The sequence below is a fragment of the Heptranchias perlo genome, chromosome 1 (genome assembly GCF_035084215.1).
Source record: "Heptranchias perlo isolate sHepPer1 chromosome 1, sHepPer1.hap1, whole genome shotgun sequence".
NCBI lineage: Eukaryota > Metazoa > Chordata > Chondrichthyes > Hexanchiformes > Hexanchidae > Heptranchias > Heptranchias perlo.
In genome coordinates this window covers 186,979,512-187,002,627 of record NC_090325.1, presented here as the reverse complement: position 1 = coordinate 187,002,627, position 23,116 = coordinate 186,979,512, and the positions used below count along the sequence as shown (strand labels likewise).

Below are 23,116 nucleotides of genomic sequence, written 5' to 3'. Positions count from 1 at the left end.
AAGAGTTAATGCTTTTCATTATAATTCTACAGGATCTCTCTTCATTAGTGGTTACTCTGCTACATTTTCTTCTTTGAAGCTTTGGTCCATCATTACAGCAAACCTTTGAAGCTCCGTCTGTCGTTAATTCTAACAGTGGGGGAGCAAGGTCACGCCGATAGGGGTGTCAGGTCAGGACCAATACAGCCAGCACCTCCATACAAGGCAAGTCAACATGAGAAGTTGACTATCTTACTCTAAGTTCCTTTTGGGACTATGGTATTATGGTATGGTGTTTTATTATATATTACAATAATATTTTTTTTTGTACAATGAGAAAGATACATATTGTCAAATAGAAGCCCTGCATTTATGGGTTAACATGATAGATTGTTTAGCTCCTTTTGGTCAATGATGTATTGCCAAACAGCAAGCAAAAATAGACGCCAAATAAACCAATTGCTTTAACTGTTGATAGTTAATACAATGAAGTTTACCATTTAAAAAAATGCAGAAAACAGCAATGGCTACATGCAGCAATGGGCTATAACCAAGGGCAGCCACTGTGATTTACAACCTTAGCACACAAACACACTGAACAGTATGATACAATGGCGCTCGATTGTAAGGGGATTAAAACATAAGCCTAGAAATTAAACTGTGCAATATTTGCGTTATGAACATTTAATTGCGCTCATATCAAAATTACATTGTCCCCTATTTTAGCCTGCTGGAAATAAATGGATTAATAACTCCAAAGTAATTCAATACTAAACATATTAGGGTGTTTGTGCACTGTTAACACACAGCGTAACTTCTAAATTATTTTATAAATATATTTTAAAAAATCAAATCTTACATCCTTCACCAAGTTGATTTAAGGTTACTTAACCCAGAATTATCTGCTAACTGTAACTATGCTGTTCACTGAGACTCTTATCAGAAATATGACTCGCGCTTGTAGAAACTGCTTTCCCCATATCTGAACAGAGTAAATATACCACAATTACGAATATTAAATCCCATCTGATTTTACAACTATGTTGCAGGATTATTTTTAATGCATTTGGATTCTTCTAAACTGCAGCATTTTCCTAATAAAAGTGTTATGCAGTAACCTACTGCATCTTATCCTTTGATCTTAAAACATAAATATTTCACTTAGGAACAGATGTGTTATCCTTTAACCCTTTCACTGAACACATTCACAGAAGATGCTGTTATCCACTTCAAGTTGCTTTGAAGACATTTTTGTTTGCAATACATTTATTTTAATTAATGAGGTGAACTTTGTCTGTTATATACTGCTCATCTGTTACAGAAGGTAAAACAGAGGAAAAAACTTGGTGCAATGGTGAGGAGGGAGCGTGAAAAAAAAAATCCACTTGCCCTACCCCATCAGAGAATATCTAACAGGCAAGGTAATGAAGACAGCAAAGCAGAGTGTAGATGTGCTTCTAACTGATACAATGCCACTTTTCCCCTATATCCTTCCCTAAAAAGTGAATCAAGGTACATGTCTCCACAATCATGGGGAATTGCTAATTGAATCTTTAAAAAGGCACTAATTCTTGTTCAGGTACAGTTCAACGGGCACCAATCACCATCCAGGGATCCATTCAAGTGGCCTTTCTTCAGAGGTCAGCCCAGTGATGTATTTGGCAGCCTATTCGACAGCAGGAGGCATTGCTGCCAAACCTGAGGTTGTCAAGTGCGCTTTCCATCAGGGGGTCATTGGATAGCGAACTAGAGTGGGGACCCTGGGCGATCTTCCCCCTCCTTAGTCCAGAGGGGCTGTGCCCAATTCTAGCATGCCAACGCCACCCAGGCTGATCAGCCGATATACTATATTTCCATCAAAAACACAGGAAGGTAATGCCGTGTATCATTTAGTCTGTTTTGGTGTTTCAGACAATCTGTCTAGACCAACAGAAACGGTCATCTATCACATAAAACAATGACAAAATTTCTCCTGGGCAAATTTTTAAAAATGATATCCTACCTAAACAACAAGCAGTACTAAATTTATTTTCCATATTTCACAACAGAGGCAACTTTCAGTCTCGCATGAATACCAAAACCAAGCTCTGCTGCACTCTCCCCAAGAGTCATCTCTCACCTCACCATTGTGGGAACAGGGTTTGACTTGTGCATGTGTTCGCACAGACATCGAGAGAAAAATCTAAACTGTACTTTCCATTATCTGATAAAAGTGAGCTAAGTGGCGAGAAAGACCGTCTCTTTTGACAGTTGCAAGCTGCCAATGGTCGAAGATTAGACAGACTGCTTACCATAGAGGTTGTGGTAAGGTAAATCTGCCCTTCTGACGGCAATGTTATGATTACCACAAACGAACAAACAGCTGCAGTGTACAATACAACACAATACAATGCAACAAGAATATATCTTTAAATCGGCCATTTAAAGAATTAAACAGGCATCCGACTGCTGTAGCTGAAACAAAGAGGGGCTCCAACTGGCAGAGGCATACATATATTTACTCAATATAGAGCTATAAACAGCAAAATACTGTCAGTTAACAACAACTTTCATTTATATAGTGCTTTTAACATAGTGAAACGCCTTTCACAGGAGCGTAATCAGACAAATATTGACACCGAGCCAAAGAAGGAGACACTAGGACAGGTGATTAAACGCTTGGTCAAAGAGGTAGGTTTTAAACTGCGTCTAAAAGGAGAGAAAGAGGCAAAGAGATTTGGGGAGAGATTAGGGCCTGGACAGCTAAAGGCACGGCCACCAATGGTGGGGCGAAGGAAGTGGGGGATGCACAAGAGGCCAGAGTAGGAGGAACGCAGGGTTCTCGGAGGTTTGTAGGGCTGGAGGAGGTTACAGAGGTAGGGAGGGGTGAGGCCATGGAAGGATTTGAACTCGAGGATAAGAATTTTAAAATTAAGGCGTTGCTGGACTGGGAGCCAATGTAGGTCAGTGAGCACAGGGGTGATGGGAGAATGGGACCTGGTGCGAGTTAGGAGGGGCCTTCAACATATGGACACAGTAATCATAAGCCACTAGCAAAAGTAACTGTTTGCAGATTTTTGTTCCGGTGAATACTATAAAGCAGAATTAGTGAAACACATGGGGCCACTGAATAGTCCCTCATTCACAAGATTCTCTGAACAAACTAAATGAAATTGCGACATGTTTTTACCTTGGAGCATAAATGCTACTGCAGACCACAGTGGGTTGACATAGTGAGGTCTCTGTTTATGCAAAACACGAGCTACATTTCTTTTTGGCTGCATCTGCTGCTCTCTATTCTGCACCTACGCAGACTTTTTAAAAGAAATCCAGTTTAATTTCTTTAAAAGAAACTGTTCACAAGAACTATATAACGTTCTCCACTCTTTATAAGGGTCATGCACATCTTTGCTTCCCACATTGATTATCCACATTCTACATCAGATAATAATTGTATATATTTATTCCAACCGTAGGGACCAGGCAGCACCATTTTCTCTCTAATATTAGTACAATTTTCCACTTGAGCAAAATAATCAAAAGGTGATTTGATATTTTCTGCGAGCAGGGCGAGAGCGAAAACTAATCCATCAACATTACGTTGTCACAGCAAAGGCAGTAGAAACTGTCAACTTCAAAACGACCATAATTAAAGTCAGTTTAGCAATGCCCTTCAAAAGACTATCTTAGTTTTACGGCTAATTCGGTTTGGTACCAAATTTGCAAATGCCGAGAGTGAAGGACACACAACGCCGAGGAAAAAATGGTGCAACTTTGCTTTCTGTAGGGTTAGATTAGCACCTCACGCTACTAGCTTCGCACCCACTGCAAACCAGAACGGATTGTGTGAAACGGGTCTGAATCCCTTTTGGCCTTTCGCCCTTGTCCTTTCCCTCGCATCTCCACCCTCAATGCAATTCCTCTCGTGCATGAAGACTGTAATTTGAAACCATCCAAGGCATGCCCTGCTTCAGAGAAACAGTAGCATGTAAATACCAGGGCAGAATGAATTCTACCATGTTAACAGAGTGTTATACCCAATTCTGTCAGAACTGAACTGTAGAATCATCCATATTACAATCACGGGATGTCTGTCCTCACTCTACACCAGATCCTGTCGTACACATATATATACTCCTGTGTATTACTCCCAACTGCGACACACACATTTTAATCAAATTTTGCTCAGAAAAGTTGCCTAGATTAATAGGCAGATTTGGATCTCTACTTCTCTCCTGCACTACGGCATTAACCAGTGAGAGAATCAGGGACAACTATACAGGGACAGATACAGTCTGATGCCAGAACTCATCAGAAAAAGACGTTCTGTAATCACAAAAGGAGATAAAATTCAGCTCGGCCAACCGAACTTGGGCTAGGTTTGACCCTTAGTTTAAAAGGGGTTGGAGGAAAGGAAATCAAATGATGCGAAGAGGTGTAACACTCCATTTTCCCCCTGTGTTTATTATGACATCAGAGTGCTGCAATAACGAGTACATCTGATGTCACACTTTACAGCTTCGGGTAGCAGACGCGAGAGAACTCTGATTTTGTCTTGTTTCTGCGTGAAGGACTATGCAAAACTACAGCAGTTACACTACACATGAACTATGAATTCACGCGGATTGACGGGAATAGGGTATATGCATAGGTCACAATGTTGCAATGATGCCACATGTTGTGACATCATTGTGGCACACATGTCCATATTAATCAATGTGATTTAAACTCAAACAGCTTCTTTACATTACATAGTATTGCATAGTGTTTACAGCACAGAAACAGGCCATTCGGCACAACAGGTCTATGCTCCGCACGAGCCTCCTCCTACCTTACTTCATCTAACCCTATCAACATATCCTTCTATTCCTTTCTCCCTCATGTACTTATCTAGCTTCCCCTTAAATGCATCTATGCTGTTCGCCTCAACTACTCTTTTGGTAGCAGTTCAACATTCTAACCACTCTCCGAGTAAAGAAGTTTCTCCTGAATTCCTTATTGGATTTATTGGTGACTATCTTATATTGATGGCCCCTTGTTTTTGGACTCCCCCACAAGTGGAAAAATCTTCTCCATATCTACCCTTTCGAACCCCTTCATAATTTTAAAGATCTCTATCAGGTCACCTCTCAGCTTTCCCTTTTCTCGAGAAAAGAGCCCCAGCTTTTTCAGTCTTTCCTGATAGCTATAACCTCTTGTTTTTTTTTCTCCTCTATCTCAAACATGCAGTTATCCCACAGCTAAAACTGTATTTATTAAAATAGACCACAGTACACTGTGGGAAGCTGACCAATATGGGAGACACCAGCTAACAATATCACTGCTACTGGTGTGTCGACAAACTAACAGCAAACCACCAACCAATGCAGGGCTGATAAACCACCCTGGACAGAATCAAGACTATCCTTTGCAAACTGGACTAGCTTTGAAAAAGGAAGCTATCTGGTTTGCAAAAGGACAGAATTAATAAGGTGTGAAGTAACGCCCAAGGATGACTATATTTACACCACACCAAGACCTCAAATCCTAACTGTACACACGTCAAGGATACACAACAGCAAAACCAATAGGCCCACACTTGTGTGTCAAGCAGATCTCTTCACAACTGCATAAACCACAGCCAAAAGGGTATTTTTTTTTAGATTTGACAACATAGCATGTCGACATCAGCAGCAAGAATTTAACCAGCGTTCAATCTGGGATCGAACCTTGTAGCAAATTTGTTCTGGGAGAGGCCCTGTGGCTTCTCGGACAGTATTTCAACGTAGGTAACCAACTTCAAAGGCAGACTCCAGAGTGACACCACGAACTGCGGTTATGTAGCACAAATCCTTGCTGAAGTCAAAACATTCTCTCGTAAAGGTTACTCTTATTTGAGACATCTCTTAATTCCACCGTGAACTCTTAAATTCACAACCTTGTGACACAATTCCAGGTCCAATTTTTTTTTTCTAGTTGCTTTTAAGTGTGGGATTTATTCTGACACAAAAAAACTGTAGCCTGACAACCAGCATGCATGGTCCCACTGACAAACACCAGAACTTAGCACTCCTAAATCAGCAGACTTTTTTTCCCCTGGGGGAGGGGGAGAGACAGGGACTGCCAACAACTGTCCCCATTCTGCACCTTCTCAGTAACACGATGTTCAGTAGGAGCCTGTTGTGTACATTTATCTCTTGGCCTATTTAAATTTAGCGGTCAAAACTGCTTGTTTTTATTTGGAGTCCTTTTTTTTGTGTGTGTGCAGGGGGAAAGAGGCGGAGATAATCAGTCTTAACAACAAATCTCTTATCTGCCAGAGAGACAGCAGTGCTCCTTCTAGTCAAAACAATCCGAAATATAAAAGAAGCCAAGCAAAAAAAAAATGTAATCTTCACCTTTGAACTCATATATATATATATTTTTTTAAAAAGTCATTAGAAGATAACATTGGCAAAAACCAACAACATTAAATAGGCCGAGTCCTGACATACTTTGATGCACACACACACTTGACTGCGGTCTATTTTTAAGCAGAACTTGCGGGTGAGACAACGTAACGAAGATCTTAACTAAAAAGTAAACCGGAGGCTGCGTCTCTCTAAAGCCCCCATCGCGCCGACTGCAAGGAGGCAGAAAGAAACAGGGTGACATGTCCGGAGCCACACCTGCAGCGGGCGGCAGTCTCTCACTCGATCCCTGAGGTAGGTGGGTGGGGTGGGTGAGAGAGCGGGGTTGCTTTAATGCAACTCTGTAAATAATAACAAACAATAATCACTGAATATCCAGCCGTGTGACTCACCGTTCTGGGGATGGGAGGAGAGAGTGAGCCGTTGGTCAGGTAAGGCTCGCTGTTGAGATTGGGGACCATGATGTACCCCGGCTGGTAGCTGCAGTAAGCCGGATCCTTGTTGTACATCGCTCCATCCTGCCTCTTCCCTGTTTATAAGTTTTTTTTAAAAAATAAAAGAGGGAGGAGGGGGGGGGGGAGCCAGAGAGAAAGAGAATTACACCACTAATTACACATGAATAATAATAATATTAAAAAAAAATACAAACTTGATTCTGAAGGAGTCGAATGTTTTTAAAACCAGCTGCTCACCCTCCTCGGTGCTCGTCCTCACTTTGTCCCGAAAGGGGTCCTCGCTAACTTGCGACCGTCTGCCCACCTAGAGAGTCGGTAACAAGTTGTTTTTAAAGAGAAAGGAGAGAAAAAGAGAGGTTATTGCAGGGGTAAAAAGTGCGCTGCGCTTGTTGGTGTGAGTGGGACAGAAGTCGGTGGTTGGGTTGAGTTGCTTTTGGGTTGAGTTCGGTTAGGTCGGTTTGACTAGGGTTCGGTTTGACTGGTGTGTGGTGTCTGTGCCTTGTTTGTTTTGTTTTTTTTTTGTTTTTGTTTGGTTGGGGGGTGTTTTTTTTTTACCTCGGGTTCGGCCGGGTTGCTGTCGCTGCCGCTGCCCGGGTTGATCTCCGACTCGTTGACCAGCGATGACTTGAGGTCGGCCAGGTCCCGCTCCTCGGTGGCGCTGATCTCGGCCAGAATTTTGTCCTCTTGCTCCCCTTCGTCTTTGAACGAAATCATTTCGTCGTTCGCTCCCAGCTCCGGGTCGCCACCGCTGTTTAGCTGCGGCATCCCTCTTTTGGAAGTTTATATATAATAATATTGTATTTTTTTTAATTTATGGGGAGGGGGGAGGGAATCTTGGAGAAAAAAAATCTGACTTAAAAAAAAGCCAGTCCTTTTTTAAAAAAAATCTGCAATAAAAATTATTAAACAAGTCCGCAAGTTCCAGCAAGAGAGGCTGAGATGCAAACGTTGCTGATTCCTCTCTCTCTCTCTGTGGTTGAATGCAAACTCTTTCTTTGCTTGCTTTCTTTTTTCTCTCTCTGTCTTGGGAGTGAAGCTAGTTAAAGCAAGCCCAGAAGACTAGTTGGCTGATTGTATTTGGAGACGGCGGAGAGTAATGCAGCAAAAAAAAAGCAGAGGCAAGGAGGAGGGAGAGGGGAGATCAAAGCCGTGCCGCCGGGGTGATTGACAGCTCTGATTGACGGGAGAGATTTACAATTGTCCTATTGCAACTCTAATGAGATGCAGAGCAGCCTCTGCAGGCGAAGACCTAAGAGATTTTTGCAATGTACCAGCACACACCGAGAATTTTTCAATCAATGCACAAAATAAACAGCCCCATTTTAAACCCCACTTTCAGCCTTTTTTTTTGTGTACAATTAAACCTGCTGTGGTCAATGCAGTCTCTTCCAACCCAGACGTATGTAGTTTAGGAATGTTTTTTAAAAAAAAAACATTTCTCCAGATCAAACTACAAAAAGTACGCCAAGGATTTTTACTGACGTTTAATCAGTGGGAAGCAGACTAATTTAACCCCCATTTTAAAGCTGCTTCAAGCTGCAATCTTGTGACACAAATACAAGGAGAGTGCAGAAACGCGTGTAACAAGCATCCCACGGCCAGGTCAACTTGGAACATTAGATCAAAGGGTTTAGTTACGCCCAAACACAGTACGTGATTGCTACAGGTACAGTAGGGTATTCTGGACAGCACTGTGCTTTTTACAAGGTGCTCTCCTTCCTAAAAGGTTCTTTTTTAAAAACACAGGAAAATAATGTTATGTTAAAACCGGGGAAAAAATTCAAAGAGAAAGCAAACAGTCCCAACCACAATACTGCAGCCCGTTTCTCTGTTTATTATTTAATCTATAATTTTTGAAAACCTAAGCAAAGTCCTAAACCCCGGGTAAATAAATACGTGTTTGAAAATGTTACTTAAGTTCATCCCGAGACAAAGAAACATCAACGACACATAGGAAGTAAACATTCCCAGGACGTCCTGAATATGTCATGTTTAATAATAACGAGGAAACGCTTTCTAAAAGAAAGCTTATTTACCCTTTAAATGGTGTCCAGTTTTCCGAGACAATCAGTTATCTTTCGTTGCACGACTTCTTTCACATAACATTCAAGTTTATACAAAAGAATTAAACGAGCTGATAGCATCCCCTTGCATAAAGATGTGTTAATTTAGATGTACTTTATATAATAAACTGTGTGGGAATTGGATATATATTTGAAAAGGAAAAAAAATGCAGGGCTATGGGGAAAAAGCAGGGGAGTGGGACTAATTGGATAGCTCTTTCGAAGAGCCGGCACAGGCACAATGGGCCGAATGGCCTCCTTCTGTGCGGTAAGACTGTATGATTTTATTCTATGAATTTGTAGTCTTTTTCTACACCTATAGCGGAAATAAGATGTTTAAAAATCTGAATGTCAAATCATTGCTGTGCTCTTGCAGTGTGTGACTGTAATTGAGAGGCGTTCAATTTGAGGGTATTCCCAGTTTTGCCATCTTGCGGATGAACCCTTTCCAATATCGTTTGCTGTTTTTTTTAAAAAGGGCAGAAGGGAGGAGGAAGGGGGATTGATTTATGCCAAGCTCATTAACTCAGGAAGCTTGAACTCCAACGCAACACTGCGAGGAGACAACCTGTTGCACCGACAGTGAGTGGGACTGAGAGAGGGAGAGAGAGAAAGCAGAGAGGGCTTGTGATGGGGAGGGACTCGGACTCTCTGATCTGACCGACAGACATTTATTCAACTTAAAACAGAGACGCGCAACATCAACAAGTAACTCCTGGCAAGAGAAAACGGCGAAGGACGTTATACTGATTTTTTTTAAAAAAAGACAAATCAAAGGAACACAACTTGCTGTTTGTTATGTGCAGGTTTAATCTACAAGTGTGAAGGACAATTAATATATATACTATATAAATATCAATCCTACTTTTCTAAATACAGTCCAGGTATGAAAACAAAACAGGGTATAAGTCAGGACCAAGTAGAACAATGTAAACAAAACAAAACCGAGGGGTTGGGGGGATTGGGTCTAAAGATTGTGGCAAGAGCCTTTGATCTGACCGACATAGCACAGGATGAACGTGGCACTGAGGAGCCCTGAGTATTCGGACGAGTCCCCCAACAAGTGAGAGGAAAATGCCAGCACCGCGTGTGTGTTTAAAACATCTTTAAATTCGGTGCGGGGGAAGTTCTGCTCTGAGACCCTTTCATCTCGCCGAAAGGGACAGGTCTGGATAAACAATTTGGGAGAAACAGGGTTGGGTGGGGGGGAAAGTGAGAGATGGTAGATAAATTAGACGCATTTTATTTTAAAAATCTAAAGCTTTGGAGGGAGAAGTATTTGTTTTAATATTTGTACATAAAGAAATTTATTCTTTTTTTTTGATGTTGCTGCACAGATTCCCAGCGCTGGGCTGTACATTGCGTGAGAAGAGGGTTAAAGACGGGGCTGATCTTATAAAGCAGGAGGTGGAGCCGGCCGTGCCTTTGATCTTTCGGCGGCCGCTTTCTTCTCTCTCCTCCCCCCCCCACCCCCCTTGCCTACATTTGGAAAAGTGCCGAACCAAAACGCAGTTATTTCCACGTGTGCCAGCTGAGACTGCAACGGTTCACTTCCGGGTAAGGGGAAGAGAGAAAGAAGGAAAAATAAAACACACAGAGAGATCAAAGTGGATACAATGTGGATGGAATCAAGGCTGGACGGAATCCAGCGTTTTAAAGCAACAAGAAAAAAACTGTCTGCAATTCATAAACTTAAACTCATCTGTGATCTTATTTGTCGACAGTTCAAATTCAATAAGGAGTACTACAACTGAAATATTGAGCATTTTCATTGAGAACTTCGTTCAAACTGACACACTAACGTTCAACACGTTTTCAGTGTTGTTGTTGGACTCTCTGGACACTTTGCCCTGTGTGTTTGCACATTTTCGTTTATATTACAGTAATGATGTTAAGTCAGATTTCTCAATTTGCATGTCTCTGCTAGATGATTCAACCCCCATCTTTTTTAAAGATCCCATACATCCCTACTTCTTTCTTTCAAAAACAAAAAGTAAACACACCTAAAAAAGCAAATGTGGGTCCAACTCCCACTCCACAGGCTTGATTGAGCCCATTATCAAGGCTGACACTCCAGTGCAGTACTGAGGGAGTGCTGCACTGTTAGAGGTGTGGGCTTTCGAAAGAGGTGGATGTAAAAGATCCCATGGCACTATTTCGAAGAAGAGCTGGGGAGTTCTTCCGGTGACCTGGCCAATATTTATCCCTCAACCTCAAGGAAGCCTTCACGGCCCAACCATCTTCAGCTGCTTCATTAATGACCTTCCCTCCATCGTATGATCAGAAGTGGGGCTGCGTACTGATAATTCCAGTGTTTTTAGCTCCAGGCAATATAAACTAAAGGGTACAACTCTAAAGGGAGTGCAGGAACAGAGAGACCTATGTGCACAGGTCGGTGAACGTGGCAGGGCAGGTTGACAAAGTAGTTAAAAAAGCATATGGGATCCTGGGCTTTATAAATAGAGGCATAGAGTACAAAAGCAAGGAAGTTATGATGAACCTTTATTAAACACTTGTTCGGCCACAACTGGAGTATTGTGTTCAATTCTGGGCACCGCACTTTAGGAAGAATGTGAAGGCCTTAGAGAGGGTGCAGAAAAGATTTACTAGAATGGTTCCAGAGATGAGAGACTTCAGTTACGTGAATTGACTGGAGAACCTTTGGTTGTTCTCCTTACAGCACAGAAGGTTGAGAGGAAATTTAATAGAAGTGTTAAAAATCACAAGGGGTCTAGACAGAGTAGATAGAGAGAAACTCTTCCCATTGGCGGAAGGGTCGAGAACCAGAGGACACAGATTTAAGGTGATTGGCAAAAGAACCAAAGGCACCATGAGGAAAAACTTTTTTATACTGCGAGTGGTTATGATCTAGAATGTACTGCCTGAAAAGGTGGTGGTGGCAGATTCAACTGTGGGAAAAGGGATATGGATAAGCACTTGAAGGGAAAAAATTTGCAGGGTTATGGGGAAAGGGCGGGGGAGTGGGACTAGCTGGATTGCTCTTGCACAGAGCTGGCACGGGCTCGATGGGCTAAATGGCCTCCTTCTGTGCTGTAACTATTCAATGATTCTATGATTCTGTTCACGTTCCTCTGATAATGAAGCAGCCCACAGCATCCAGATTTGAGCTGACAAATGGCAGGAAACATTCACGCCACATAAGTGGCAGGTAATGACCATCTTGAACCAGAGAGAGCCTAGCCATCTCCCGTTGTCCTTCAATGGTGCCACCATTGCCAAGACCCCCACCATTGACATTTTGGACATCACCATTGAACTGGAGCAGCCGTATCAACACTGTGGCTACAAGAGCAGGATGGAGGCTGAGTGGCTCACCTCCTGACCCTCTCAAAGCCTCTCCACCATCTACAAGGCTCAAGTCAGGAGTGTGATGGGATACTCATCACTCGCCTGGATCAGTATAGCAGCCACAACTCCAGGATGGAGCAATTTGCTTGATTGGTGCCATTGCTTCTGGACTCAAAATCTACTCATTCCACCACTGGCGCACTGTGGTTGCAGTATGTACAATCTACAGGTTGCACTGCAGGAACTGAACAAGGTATCTTCGATAGCTTCTCCCTCCCCTGCGACCTCTACCACCAAGAAGAACAAGAGTTCTCCTCCCAGTCACACACCACCCCGACTTGGCTGTTCATTGCCGCTGGGTCAAAATCTTGGAATTCCCTACCTAACACAATTGTGGGTGCACCATCACCACAAGGACTGTAAAGGGCAATGAATGTGACATTGCCAGCGATGCCCACTCCCCAAATCAAATTTTTTTTTAAATCTCCTGCAATAATAACTTTTAATCCTTTGAATAGCTGACACCATCTTTTGGGAGTTAGGACAGAAGCTCCTTGGAAATGTGCCAATATTTGCAGGGTGTCCCCCACACAGAAAAGTTTGAAAATCACTGGTGTAGAGGAGTCTGCATCTGATTCCTTGTGGTGTAACTTGATCTCTTGCAGTGTAGACATGAATGTGCATCCATATTCCATGGGTGAAGACTGTCAACGTTCCTAACTAATCTACAGAGCACCATACAGTGGACTGCATGATTGATGTTTCATTTCTTAAACCTGGATGATATTTCCTAGTGAGGAAAAGGATAACTGAGTTGCATTTGACAATAATACAACTATGTGCTATGTTATATTTTGGAATAAATCATAAGTTCTGCACAGTGGTTCTCACACTTGTTTCATTTTTGTTAATGTCCTTCCCAGTCTGTTTTTGTTTCATGCAAAAGCAAAATACTGCGGATGCTGGAAATCTGAAATAAAAACAGAAAATGCTGGAAACACTCAGCAGGTCAGGCAGCATCCGTGGAGAGAGAAACAGAGTTAACGTTTCAGGTCAATGACCTTACATTAGAACTGGCAGATGTTAAGAGACAAACAGCTTTTGAACAAGTAGAGGGCCAGGGAAAAGGGGGCAGGAATAGAAGAAAAGGGTCTGTGTCTATCAAATGTCTGTGATAGGGTCGAGGACAGGAGTGATTAAATGACAAAAGTGCTGATGGTGTAAAGTGCAAGTCGTGGCTCAGTGGTCGCACTCTCGTCTCTGAGTTAGAGGGTTGTGGTTTCAAGTCCCATTCTAGAGACTTGAGCCACAAAAATCTAGGCTGACACTCCACTGCAGTACTGTGGGAGTGCTGCATATTGTGGGACTGGAGTCATAAGGAAAAGAAAGAACTTGCATTTTTATAGCACCTTTCACAACCTCCAGAAGTCCCAAAGCACATTACAGCTAATTAAGTACTTTTTGAAGTGTAGCCACTGTTGTGGGGAAACACAAAGCCAATTTGCACACAGCAAGGTCCCACAAACAGCAATGAGATACACGACCAGATAATCTGTTATTTAGTGATGTTGGTTTGAGGGATAAATATTGGCCAGGAGAAGTCCCCTATTCGCCTTCAAATAGTGCCAGAGAGGGCAGACAGAGAGTCTCAGTTTTTAATGTCTCATTTGAAAGACAGCACCTCCAACAGCGCAGCACTCCCTCAGTACAGCACTGAAGTGTCAGTCTAGATTACGCCCTCACGTCTCTGGATCAGGAACACATGACTTTTGACTCGGGGATGAGAGCCAAAGCTGACACCTTATGCAGTCCAGACAATGGGTGGCAGGACATTAGTGAACCAGTGGGTTTTTACAACAATCCAGTAGCTCTCAAGGTCATTTTCTGGTGCCAGCCCACAAATTACCAGATTTATTGGATTCAGTTTCATATGATGGGATTTGAACTCACATTCACTACTATATATCCCCTAGGCTAATGCACCACTCCTCAGCGCTTGTAAATTCACACAGCTGGAGTCTCGTTCTGCTGAAGACATGACTCCCAGTCATTTCAATGAGGAATTTTCTTTAAAAAATAATTACTCTAGGTTATTATGTGTCAGCCTTGGCTCAGTGGTAGTACTCTTGCCTCTGGGTCAGATGATCGTGGGCTCAAGGCCGACTCCAGAGACTTGAGCACAAAATCTAGGCTGACATCTCATTGCAGTACTGAGGGAGTGCTGCACTGTCAGAGGTGCCGTCTTTCGGATGAGACATAAATCGTAAAAGACCTCATGGCACTATTTTGAAGAAGAGCAGGGGAGTTCTCCGTGGTGCCCTGGCCAATATTTATCCCTCAACCACCATCACTGAAAAAAAAACGATTATCCCATTGCTGTTTGTGGGACCTTGCTGTGCACAAATTGACTGCGGCGTTTCCAACATTACAATAGTAACTACACTTTAAAAAGTACTTAATTGGCTGTAAAGCACTTTGGGACGTCTTGAGGTTGTAAAAGTTGCTATATAAATGCAATTCTTTTATTTTAGGCCTTCTTCCGCCAATTGTTTCAGGAATTAGCAGGAATATCAGCCGACCCATCACCAGTTAAAATAGTGTGCCCATGGACAAAAAGTGGTTGCTGTCTGCACTGAAGAGCAGTGAAAAATGAGATACTGGGGGAAGCTAAGTAAACTCAACGGAAAAACAGATGGAACCATTACCACTCACTCAATAGATCCTCCATGTAACACAATAATTGTCTGCAAGAATTTTGAATATAGCTGAAAGTGTTTGTGTTTGGAGGGAGGGGCAGGAACTTCCTGTTGCAAGCAATTCGGCCGCAGTTACGACTGATCAATGAATAGGAACTTGCTGCCCACAATTATAATAGAAAAGCAAACTCCTATTGGCTGTTCCTTTTTTATTTGTTGCATGAAAAATCACAGCAGCATGTCAGCTTTCAGAAACTTTGATCAATTGCTAAGCTCCCTTTCGGTCAATCAAAGTCAAATGATAGTTAAAGAAAGAACAAACATGCATTTATATAAAAGAAAGAAAGAACTTGCATTTCTATAGCGACCGTCACAATGTCAGGGCGTCCCAAAGTGTTTTACAGCCAATGAATTACATTTCAAGTGTAGTTGCTGTTGTAATGTAGGGAAATGTGGCAGCTAATTTGCACAGAGTAAGATCCCACAAACAGCAATATGACAATGGCCAGATCGTCTGTTTTAGCGATGTTGGTTGAGGGATAAATATTGGCTAGGACACTGGGGAAAACTCCTCTGCTCTTCTTTGAGCAGTGCCATGCATTTACATCCACCTGAGAGGGCAGATTAGGCTCAGTTTATCATCTCATCCAAAAGATGACACCTCCAACACTTCCTCAGTACTACAGTGAAGTGCCAGCCTGGATTATGTACTCAAGTCTCTGGAATGGAGCTTGAAGCCACAACCTTCTGACTTAGAAGTGAGAGTTCTACCACTAAGCCACAGCTGACGCCATATGGTGCCTTTCACATCTTCAGTATGTCCCAAAGCATGTCACAGCCAATTAATTATTTTGAAGTGTAGGCACTGTTGTTATTCAGGCAGACACAGCAGCCAATTTGCACACAGCAAGGTCCCATAAACAGCAATAAGATAAATGACCAGTTAATCTGTTTTTGATGGTGTTGGTTGAGAGATAAATGTTGGCCTGGGGAATTCACCTGCTCTTCTTCAAATAGTGCCATGGGATCTTTCACATCCACCTGCACAGGTAGAGAGCGCATCAGCTCAACATCTCGTCCAAAAGTCAGCACCTCCAACAATGCAGCACTCCCTCAGTATTGCACTGAAGCACCAGCCTAGTTTACATGATTAAGTTCTGGAATAGGGCTTAAATCCACAGCCTTCTGATCCTGAGGTGAGTACGTTACCATTGAGCCAACCTGATCCCAAAATGCAAACAGATTTTGACAAAAAAACCAAGAGCAGAGACAGTTAAGGAGAGATTTAATTGAGGTGTTCAAAATTATGAAGGGTTTTGATAGAGTAAATAAGGAGAAACTGTTTCCACTGGCAGAAGGGTCGGTAACCAGAGGACACAGATTTAAGATAATTGGCAAAGGAACCAGAGGGGAGATGAGAATATTTTTTATGCAGCAAGTTGTTATGATCTGGAATGCACTGCCTGAAAGGATGGTGGAAGCAGATTCAGTAGTAACTTTCAAAAGGGAATTGCATATATACTTGAAAAGGAAAAATTTGCAGGGGCATTGGGAAAGAGCAGGGAAGTGGGACCAATTGGATAGCTCTTTCAAAGAGCCGGCACAGGCATGATGGGCCAAATGACCTCCTTCTGTGCTGCATGAGTCTATGAGTTAAGTCTATCACTTTATTGCTGACTTTTAAGCAGCTGTGAGCACAGAACACGCATGTGCCGGGCATCAGGTGACATTTTTGAGCATTAAAGAGGAAGTACAATTTCACTCAACTTCCCTGCTAGTATTTTATTTATATTTTGTTGGGACCATAATGGAAATATTCCAGTGGGAAGGGTGAACCAAATATGCCAGGACGCTGATGCTAAACAATAAGTCTAGTGTTATTTGGCCTTAATACAAATGGCATGTGTTAAGTTAATGTTCTGATCTTTCAGTCAGTGATGTGAAGGGAACAGTCTGCCAGATCCATCTCCCCTTTTGTTGACATTCAGTTAACTTCAGTGTCGTTTGCACATATTTGTAAAATTACAGTTTTATTTTTCCTCTGTAACCACAGTGCATGAAATGGCAGAATTCCTGTCACTTAACTACTGATCTTTGTCTTTTCTCCTGCCAAGTAGTTTTATATCTACAAAAGCTCTTCTGGCATCTGATTTCCCATTAGGAAATAAAAGATGAAAAGTTGAAGTGTGTCACTCTGCAGATATATTAGCACTTTGTCATTAACATGTTGACCCTGACAATGCTCTCGTACAGTAGAATAATCGGAACAGCAGGATAGTGGTACAGTATGTGGGAACAAAACATTAAATTGGGCTAAGTTCAAACAACCGTACACATTTCACTCTCGTTGCTGTTCCATTGACAACGTGTTGGTTGTTGGGGTTGCAGTGCAGTGCTGGTTTTAATTAACGAATATCTAAGAATTCCTGTCGTAGAACTGAACGGCACCAAAAGCATAAATACAGTCATGTTCAACAAGTAGATATTTAGTGAGACAAAGTGTTCAAACACCGGCTTGTAATAGGTGCCTCTCTATATGTCTCCGGCACACAAAACCTCTGCTTGGGGAGACGGTTCAGGTCTCCTGAAGGAGAGTCACACCCTCTGTGGCCCTTATTAACAATCAGACACTTGCGAAGATTTTATGCAATAGAAATGGAAAATTCAGGAAATGCACAGCATTTGAAAAGAGAAAAGACAGGTTGACGTTTCTGTCACAGAATGTGTGAGAGATCTTAGTGAACAGGTGTCAGCCTTGGTGCAATGGTGACCCTATCGCCTCTGAGTTAGAAGGTTGTGGGTTCAAGCCGCATTCCAGAGACTTGAGCACATAATCCAGGCTGACACTCCTAATGCAGTACTGAGGGAGTGCTGCACTGTCAGAGGTGCTGAATTTCAAATGCGATGTTAAACTGAGGCCCTGTGTGCCCTCTCAGGTGGATGTAAAAGATCCCATGGCACTATTCAAAGAAGAGTAGGGACTTCTCCCTGGTGTCCTGGCCAATATTTATCTCTCAACCAACATCACTAACACAAATGATCTGATCATTATCTCATTGATGTTTGTGGGGCCTTGCTATGCGCAAATTGGCTGCCATGTTTCCTACATTACAACAGCAACTACACTTCAATAAGTACTTAATTGACTCTAAAGTGCTTTGGGACACCCTGTGGTCATGAAAGGCGCTATATCAATGCAAGCTCTTTCTTATCTGTGATGCATTATCATTAATCAAGATATTTTAGCTGTTTTATTGGACCAGTAGCTTCTTCAAGCCAATTCTGCAGATGATGTCATCAGCATTCGTTGTTTAAATATTTTTTTAAAATATATCCCTAAAAACTAAAAGTATGTTAAAGTTAACTTTACTTCTTCATAATTGTTTGATTTGTGAAAGAGAGGTATTGATGGTGATGCTCATTCTTTAATTATTGCCCTCAAGGACCCCAAGTAGTTTTCACAACAGTAGAAGCTCTATACAATCCTGTGGAGATGATCAAATGTTTGTCTTGGTCTTATGACAAAATAGATATTAATAGAAATATTTGAGAAATGAAATGACACGAAACTATTAAGAGTGGCAGCACATTTCTCACATTGCATGTCTGTGCACCGAACATTATTAGGGATGTGCATTCCACAAGATCCAAGTTTTTCGCTGAAAGTCCTGTGTTTGAAAGTTTTTAACACTGAAAGTCATGGTATGTGGCTTCAAGCCTGCATCACTTTGGCACCTAATGGTAATGCTGTTAACCATCAAACTATGAGTCAGAATAACATACATTGTGCCAACTTTGGTGAGGCTTTCTTTATCCAGCAGGGTAAGAGTTTAACCAAAGCCATTGTCTTTGGTCCCCGCCGCAAACTCCGTTCCCTAGCCATTGACTCCATCCCACTCCCTGGCCACTGTCTGAGGCTGAACCAGATCATTCGTAACCTCTAGACTTGTCTATTCCAATGCTCTCCTGGCTGGCCTCCCATCTTCCACCCTTCATAAATTTGAGCTCATCCAAAACTCTGCAGCCCATATCCTAACTCACACCAAGTCCTGTTCTCCTATCACTCCTGTTCTCACTGACTTACATTGGCTCCCAGTCCAGGAAAGCCTCGATTTTAAAATTCTCATCCTTGTTTTGAAATCCCTCCATGGTCTCGCCCCTCCCTATCTCTGCAACTTCCTCCAGCCCTACAACCCTCCGAGATCTCTCCACTCCTCCAATTCTTGCCTCTTGCGCATCCCCGATTTTAATCGCTCCACCATTGACGGCCGTGCCTTCAGTTCCTAGGCCCTAAGCTCTGGAATTCCCTCCCTTAACCTCTCCGCCTCTCTACCTCTCTCTCTTCTTAAAACCTACCTCTTTGACCAAGCTTTTGGTCACCTGTCCTAATATCTCCTTTTGTGGCTCGGTGTCAAATTTTGTTTGATAATCGCTCCTGTGAAGCGCCTTGGGATGTTTTACTACATTAAAAGCACTATATAAATGTGAGTTGTTGTTGTTGTTGTTGACCACCAAATCTGAGGTTGAAAGGCTTTTAAGAGTGTGCTGTAAATGCCATCTCCTGTGTTGTCATGGCATTTTATAATACTGCCACTACTGCTAAGTTCCCGCCCGTCAGCTCCGCAGCGATGATGGGGCTGATTTTGTTTTGTTTCAGAGGACTGGAATTCGCCAAGTGTTCGACCGTTACTCCTTGACTACTTTCATTAGCATGCCAACTGAGGAGTGTGGTGCTTGGAGCCACTAGTGAGAGCTGTGTGTGTCGTCAGTACCAACTGCTAGTAAAACCACCTTTCTGGGTGTGGTTGTTTACCATGCAAAGGTGTTACCTTTTGGGTTCACCCCATGCACCCCAGTTTTGTAGTATCTGCCATTGAGTTGTTATGGTTAGTCTGTTGCCTAGGCCCCCGAAGCTCTGGAATTCCCTCCCAAAACCCCTCTGCCTCTCCACCTCTCTCTTGTCCTTTAATATTCTCCTTAAAACCTACCTCTTTGACCAAGCTTTTAGTCACCCCTCCTAATATCTCCATCTTTGGCTCGGTACCAATTTTTGTCTGATTACACTTCTGTGAAGCGCCTTGGGGCGTTTTTCTGAAGTTAAAGGCGCTATATAAGTGCCAACTGTTGTTGTATGATGCCACCTGTCATTTGTCCATGTGGTGTTGCCCATGGGAGGTGCCAGGCATGCCCCAGGGGTTTCCCAACTGGCAGGAAGAAAAATAATCCATTCACAAGGCAGCCTAGGCTATTCTCGCACTCTTTCTAGCTCAAAAGATTGGCAGCTCCTGAAGATCAAATCGCAAGTCCAAACCACAGAATGTTGTGTGACTTGCTGGGGTGGGGAAACCTGAAAATAGATTCAAAAATATCTTCAAAATGAGCCAAAGGTTGAAACTAATCATTGAAATGTAGCATTAATTAACACTTTGCATCAAAATGAAATGAAACACACATCCATTTGCTGCTATGCTGGTAACTTTTTAAAGAAAAAGTTATTTATTACATACTCATTTATTACATACCAAAATTACAATCTCATTCTCTAAAGATCACTTCCACTCTGCTCAGCTGCAATAATGATACCTGAAATTAGTGTCTGCAGTGGGAATAACACCACATAGTCTATTTGATAATGAATGAGTTCATTAAAGACATCTTGTTTACTATTTTAATAGCTAAGGGAGAAGCTGAAAGAGACCTTGGAGTCTTAGTAGACTCAACACTAAGCATGTTCAGCCAGTGCAGAGCAGCAGTCAACAAGGCCGATGGAATGCTGAACTACAATAGCCAAAACAGTAGAGTGCAAGGCAGAGGAAGTTTGTACAGGGCTTTGGTTAGACCGCACCTTGACTACTGCGTTCAGTTCTGGTCACTAAAACACAAGGGAGACACTCAAGTGCTGGAGGCATAGCAGAGAAGAGCCGCGAGGCTAATCCCCAGGGTCAGGGGTCTGAATTCATAGAATCATAAAGCACAGAAGGAGGCCCTTCAGCCCATCGTGCCTGTGTCGGCTCTTTGAAAGAGCTATCCAATTAGTCCCACTACCTTGCGCTTTCCCCACAGCCCTGCAAATTTTTCCTTTTCAAGTACATAGCCAATTCCTTTTTGTCGAGAAAGACTGAAGAAACTTGGGATTTTCAGCTTTGAAAGGAGGTGATCTTATAAAAGTATATAAGTGAGAATGGCCGGAAAATTCCTCGGAGCTGCCACAGCTTCACCAGCATTACTTTGTCGGAACTGTGGCGGAAACTCCGGCCAATGGAAAAAGTAGTATCGGAATATTACGTTAAATTAAATTGCGAAAGTAGAACAAAGGGGACACAGGTTTAGACTAGTGAAAGGTAATTTTAGGACTGATACCAGGAAATTCTTCTTTGCACAATGCGATCAACACGTTGAATAGACTTCCAGACAAGGTAGCGGATGCAAAAACCCTGGAAACAATTAGATGCTGCACTGCGAAGGAAGGGAGGGAACTGTAGGGTTGAATTTAGATGGGCCGAATGGCCTTCCTCAGCCATAACTATCTTGTGATCTTGTTAATGATGATCCCCATTTGAACAAAGCAGAAGTGAAGAAAATGATCAGTAGAATGTGATTAAAAATTAAGTTAATCACTAAGGTTATTCATGACATAAAATTGAATAAATTAATACATATATTATGAAGCACGTGAATTTATTTGCAACTAATGTCCTTTCATGAATTATAAGGCTATCTTGTCCAGGGATTTCTTTTGGGTTCAAGCGGTCCAGTAATGAAGCTTTTGGCCAATTAAGACCATGCTGTGGTGACATCAGCCGAGGGGAGCTTAGCAGGGCGTATTGGCTTGGCACCATTGCTGTCACTGTATTTGGTCTCTTTCCAGATTGATCAAGGACCATCTTCTTTCCTTTTTGACTCAGTCCCCAGTGAGGTTTTGGCAAAGAGAGTGAGAAAAGAAAAGAAAAGGTAAGACTGGTCATCACTGGTCTGACACAAGCCAGGTCTCAAAAAGACTAATGGAATGTTGGACTTTATCTCAAGGTGGCTATAATACAAAGGGGAGGAAGTTATGCTTCGGTTGTACAGTGCCTTGGTGAGACCACATGTGGAGTACTGCGTTTAGTTTTGGGCATTGCACCTCAAGAAGGATATGTTGGCCTTGGAGGGAATGCAGCGCAGATTCTCCCGAATAACACCAAGGCTGAAAGAGTTAAATTGTGTGGACAGGCTGCATAAACTTGCCTTGTATTACCTTGAGTTTAGAAGGTTGAGGGGTGATCTAATTGAGGTGTTTAAAATGATAAAGAGGTTCGAAAGTGTAGATACAGAGAAACCATTTCCTCTGGTGGGGGAATCCAGAACAAGGGGGCACAATCGTAAAATTAGAGCTAGGCCATTCAGGAGGGAAATCAGGAAGCACTTGTTCACACAAAGGGCAGTGAAAATCTGGAACTGTCTCAACCTAAAAGGCTGTGGATGCTAAGTCAATTGAAATGTTGAAGACAGATCGATGGATTTTTGTTAGACAATGTTATCAAGGGGTATGAAGCAAAGGTGAGAAAATGGAGTTGAGGTGTAGATCAGCCATGATCTAATTGAATGGCAGAACAGGCTCGAGGGGCTGAATGGCCTACTCCTGTTGCTATGTTCGTATAAAATGACAACAGGGTAGATGCTGAACACCTCACCAGGAAATCACTTCAGCTGCCATCACCAGGGTAAGTACTCTTGAGGTCTACTTTCTGAAAATGATCATCAGAATTTTTTAAATTACAGGTATTTTTGTTTTTAATTTTTTTTTGTTCATTTCCTCCTTTCCCCCGAAGATACTGACTCGTGCTTGGATATGATTACACAGACACCGTCAGTTTTCTGCTCCCTCACCAAGTGGCCATTCTCCCCTGTGAGCCCAGTGTTTCTCTACAGGCCATTTGATAGCATGGGTAGGAGAGGGGGAGGGGCATTCTCAATCCTCTCCTCACCTGGTAGTCACAAGCACCCACGTACCCAGCAAGTGATCGCCAGATGATCATGATTAAGAACTCTGGCGACCTCCCGTTCCCCAATACCCACACCGAGCCTGGCGATCCCAAATGTAACACCTCCACTACAATCCCTACTGAGATTGGCTAACTCAGCATTGATCATGGATCAAATCTGTGCCCTTCCTGGCTTAGTAGCGCTCCATATGGTACACTTACCAACTGAGCTATTCGGAGAACTCTCAAAATGTAGATTTCTAACCAAACCCTTTGGAAACA

General features: G+C 42.5%; 1 protein-coding gene and 1 long non-coding RNA gene across 7 annotated transcripts in view; one reads left to right on the top strand and one right to left on the bottom strand.

Annotated features, from left to right (window-relative positions):
* lef1 (lymphoid enhancer-binding factor 1) overlaps positions 1–7,876 on the bottom strand; it is a 132,893-nt gene extending 125,017 nt beyond the window's left edge. For all 6 annotated transcript variants that reach the window (XM_067994428.1, XM_067994429.1, XM_067994423.1 and 3 more), the window contains exons 1-3: positions 7,358–7,876; positions 7,040–7,106; positions 6,740–6,876 (exon numbers count right to left, since the gene is read on the bottom strand). In XM_067994428.1, coding sequence (XP_067850529.1) covers positions 6,740–6,876; positions 7,040–7,106; positions 7,358–7,567 — 414 coding nt within the window. In that variant the 5' untranslated portion in view covers positions 7,568–7,876. The remainder of the gene's footprint in view (positions 1–6,739; positions 6,877–7,039; positions 7,107–7,357) is intronic.
* On the top strand, positions 6,303–13,057 carry LOC137329625 (uncharacterized). Its single transcript, XR_010964958.1, has 2 exons — positions 6,303–6,641; positions 10,203–13,057. It is a non-coding gene; the product is annotated as an uncharacterized lncRNA (long non-coding RNA).
* The last annotated feature ends 10,059 nt before the right edge of the window (positions 13,058–23,116 follow it).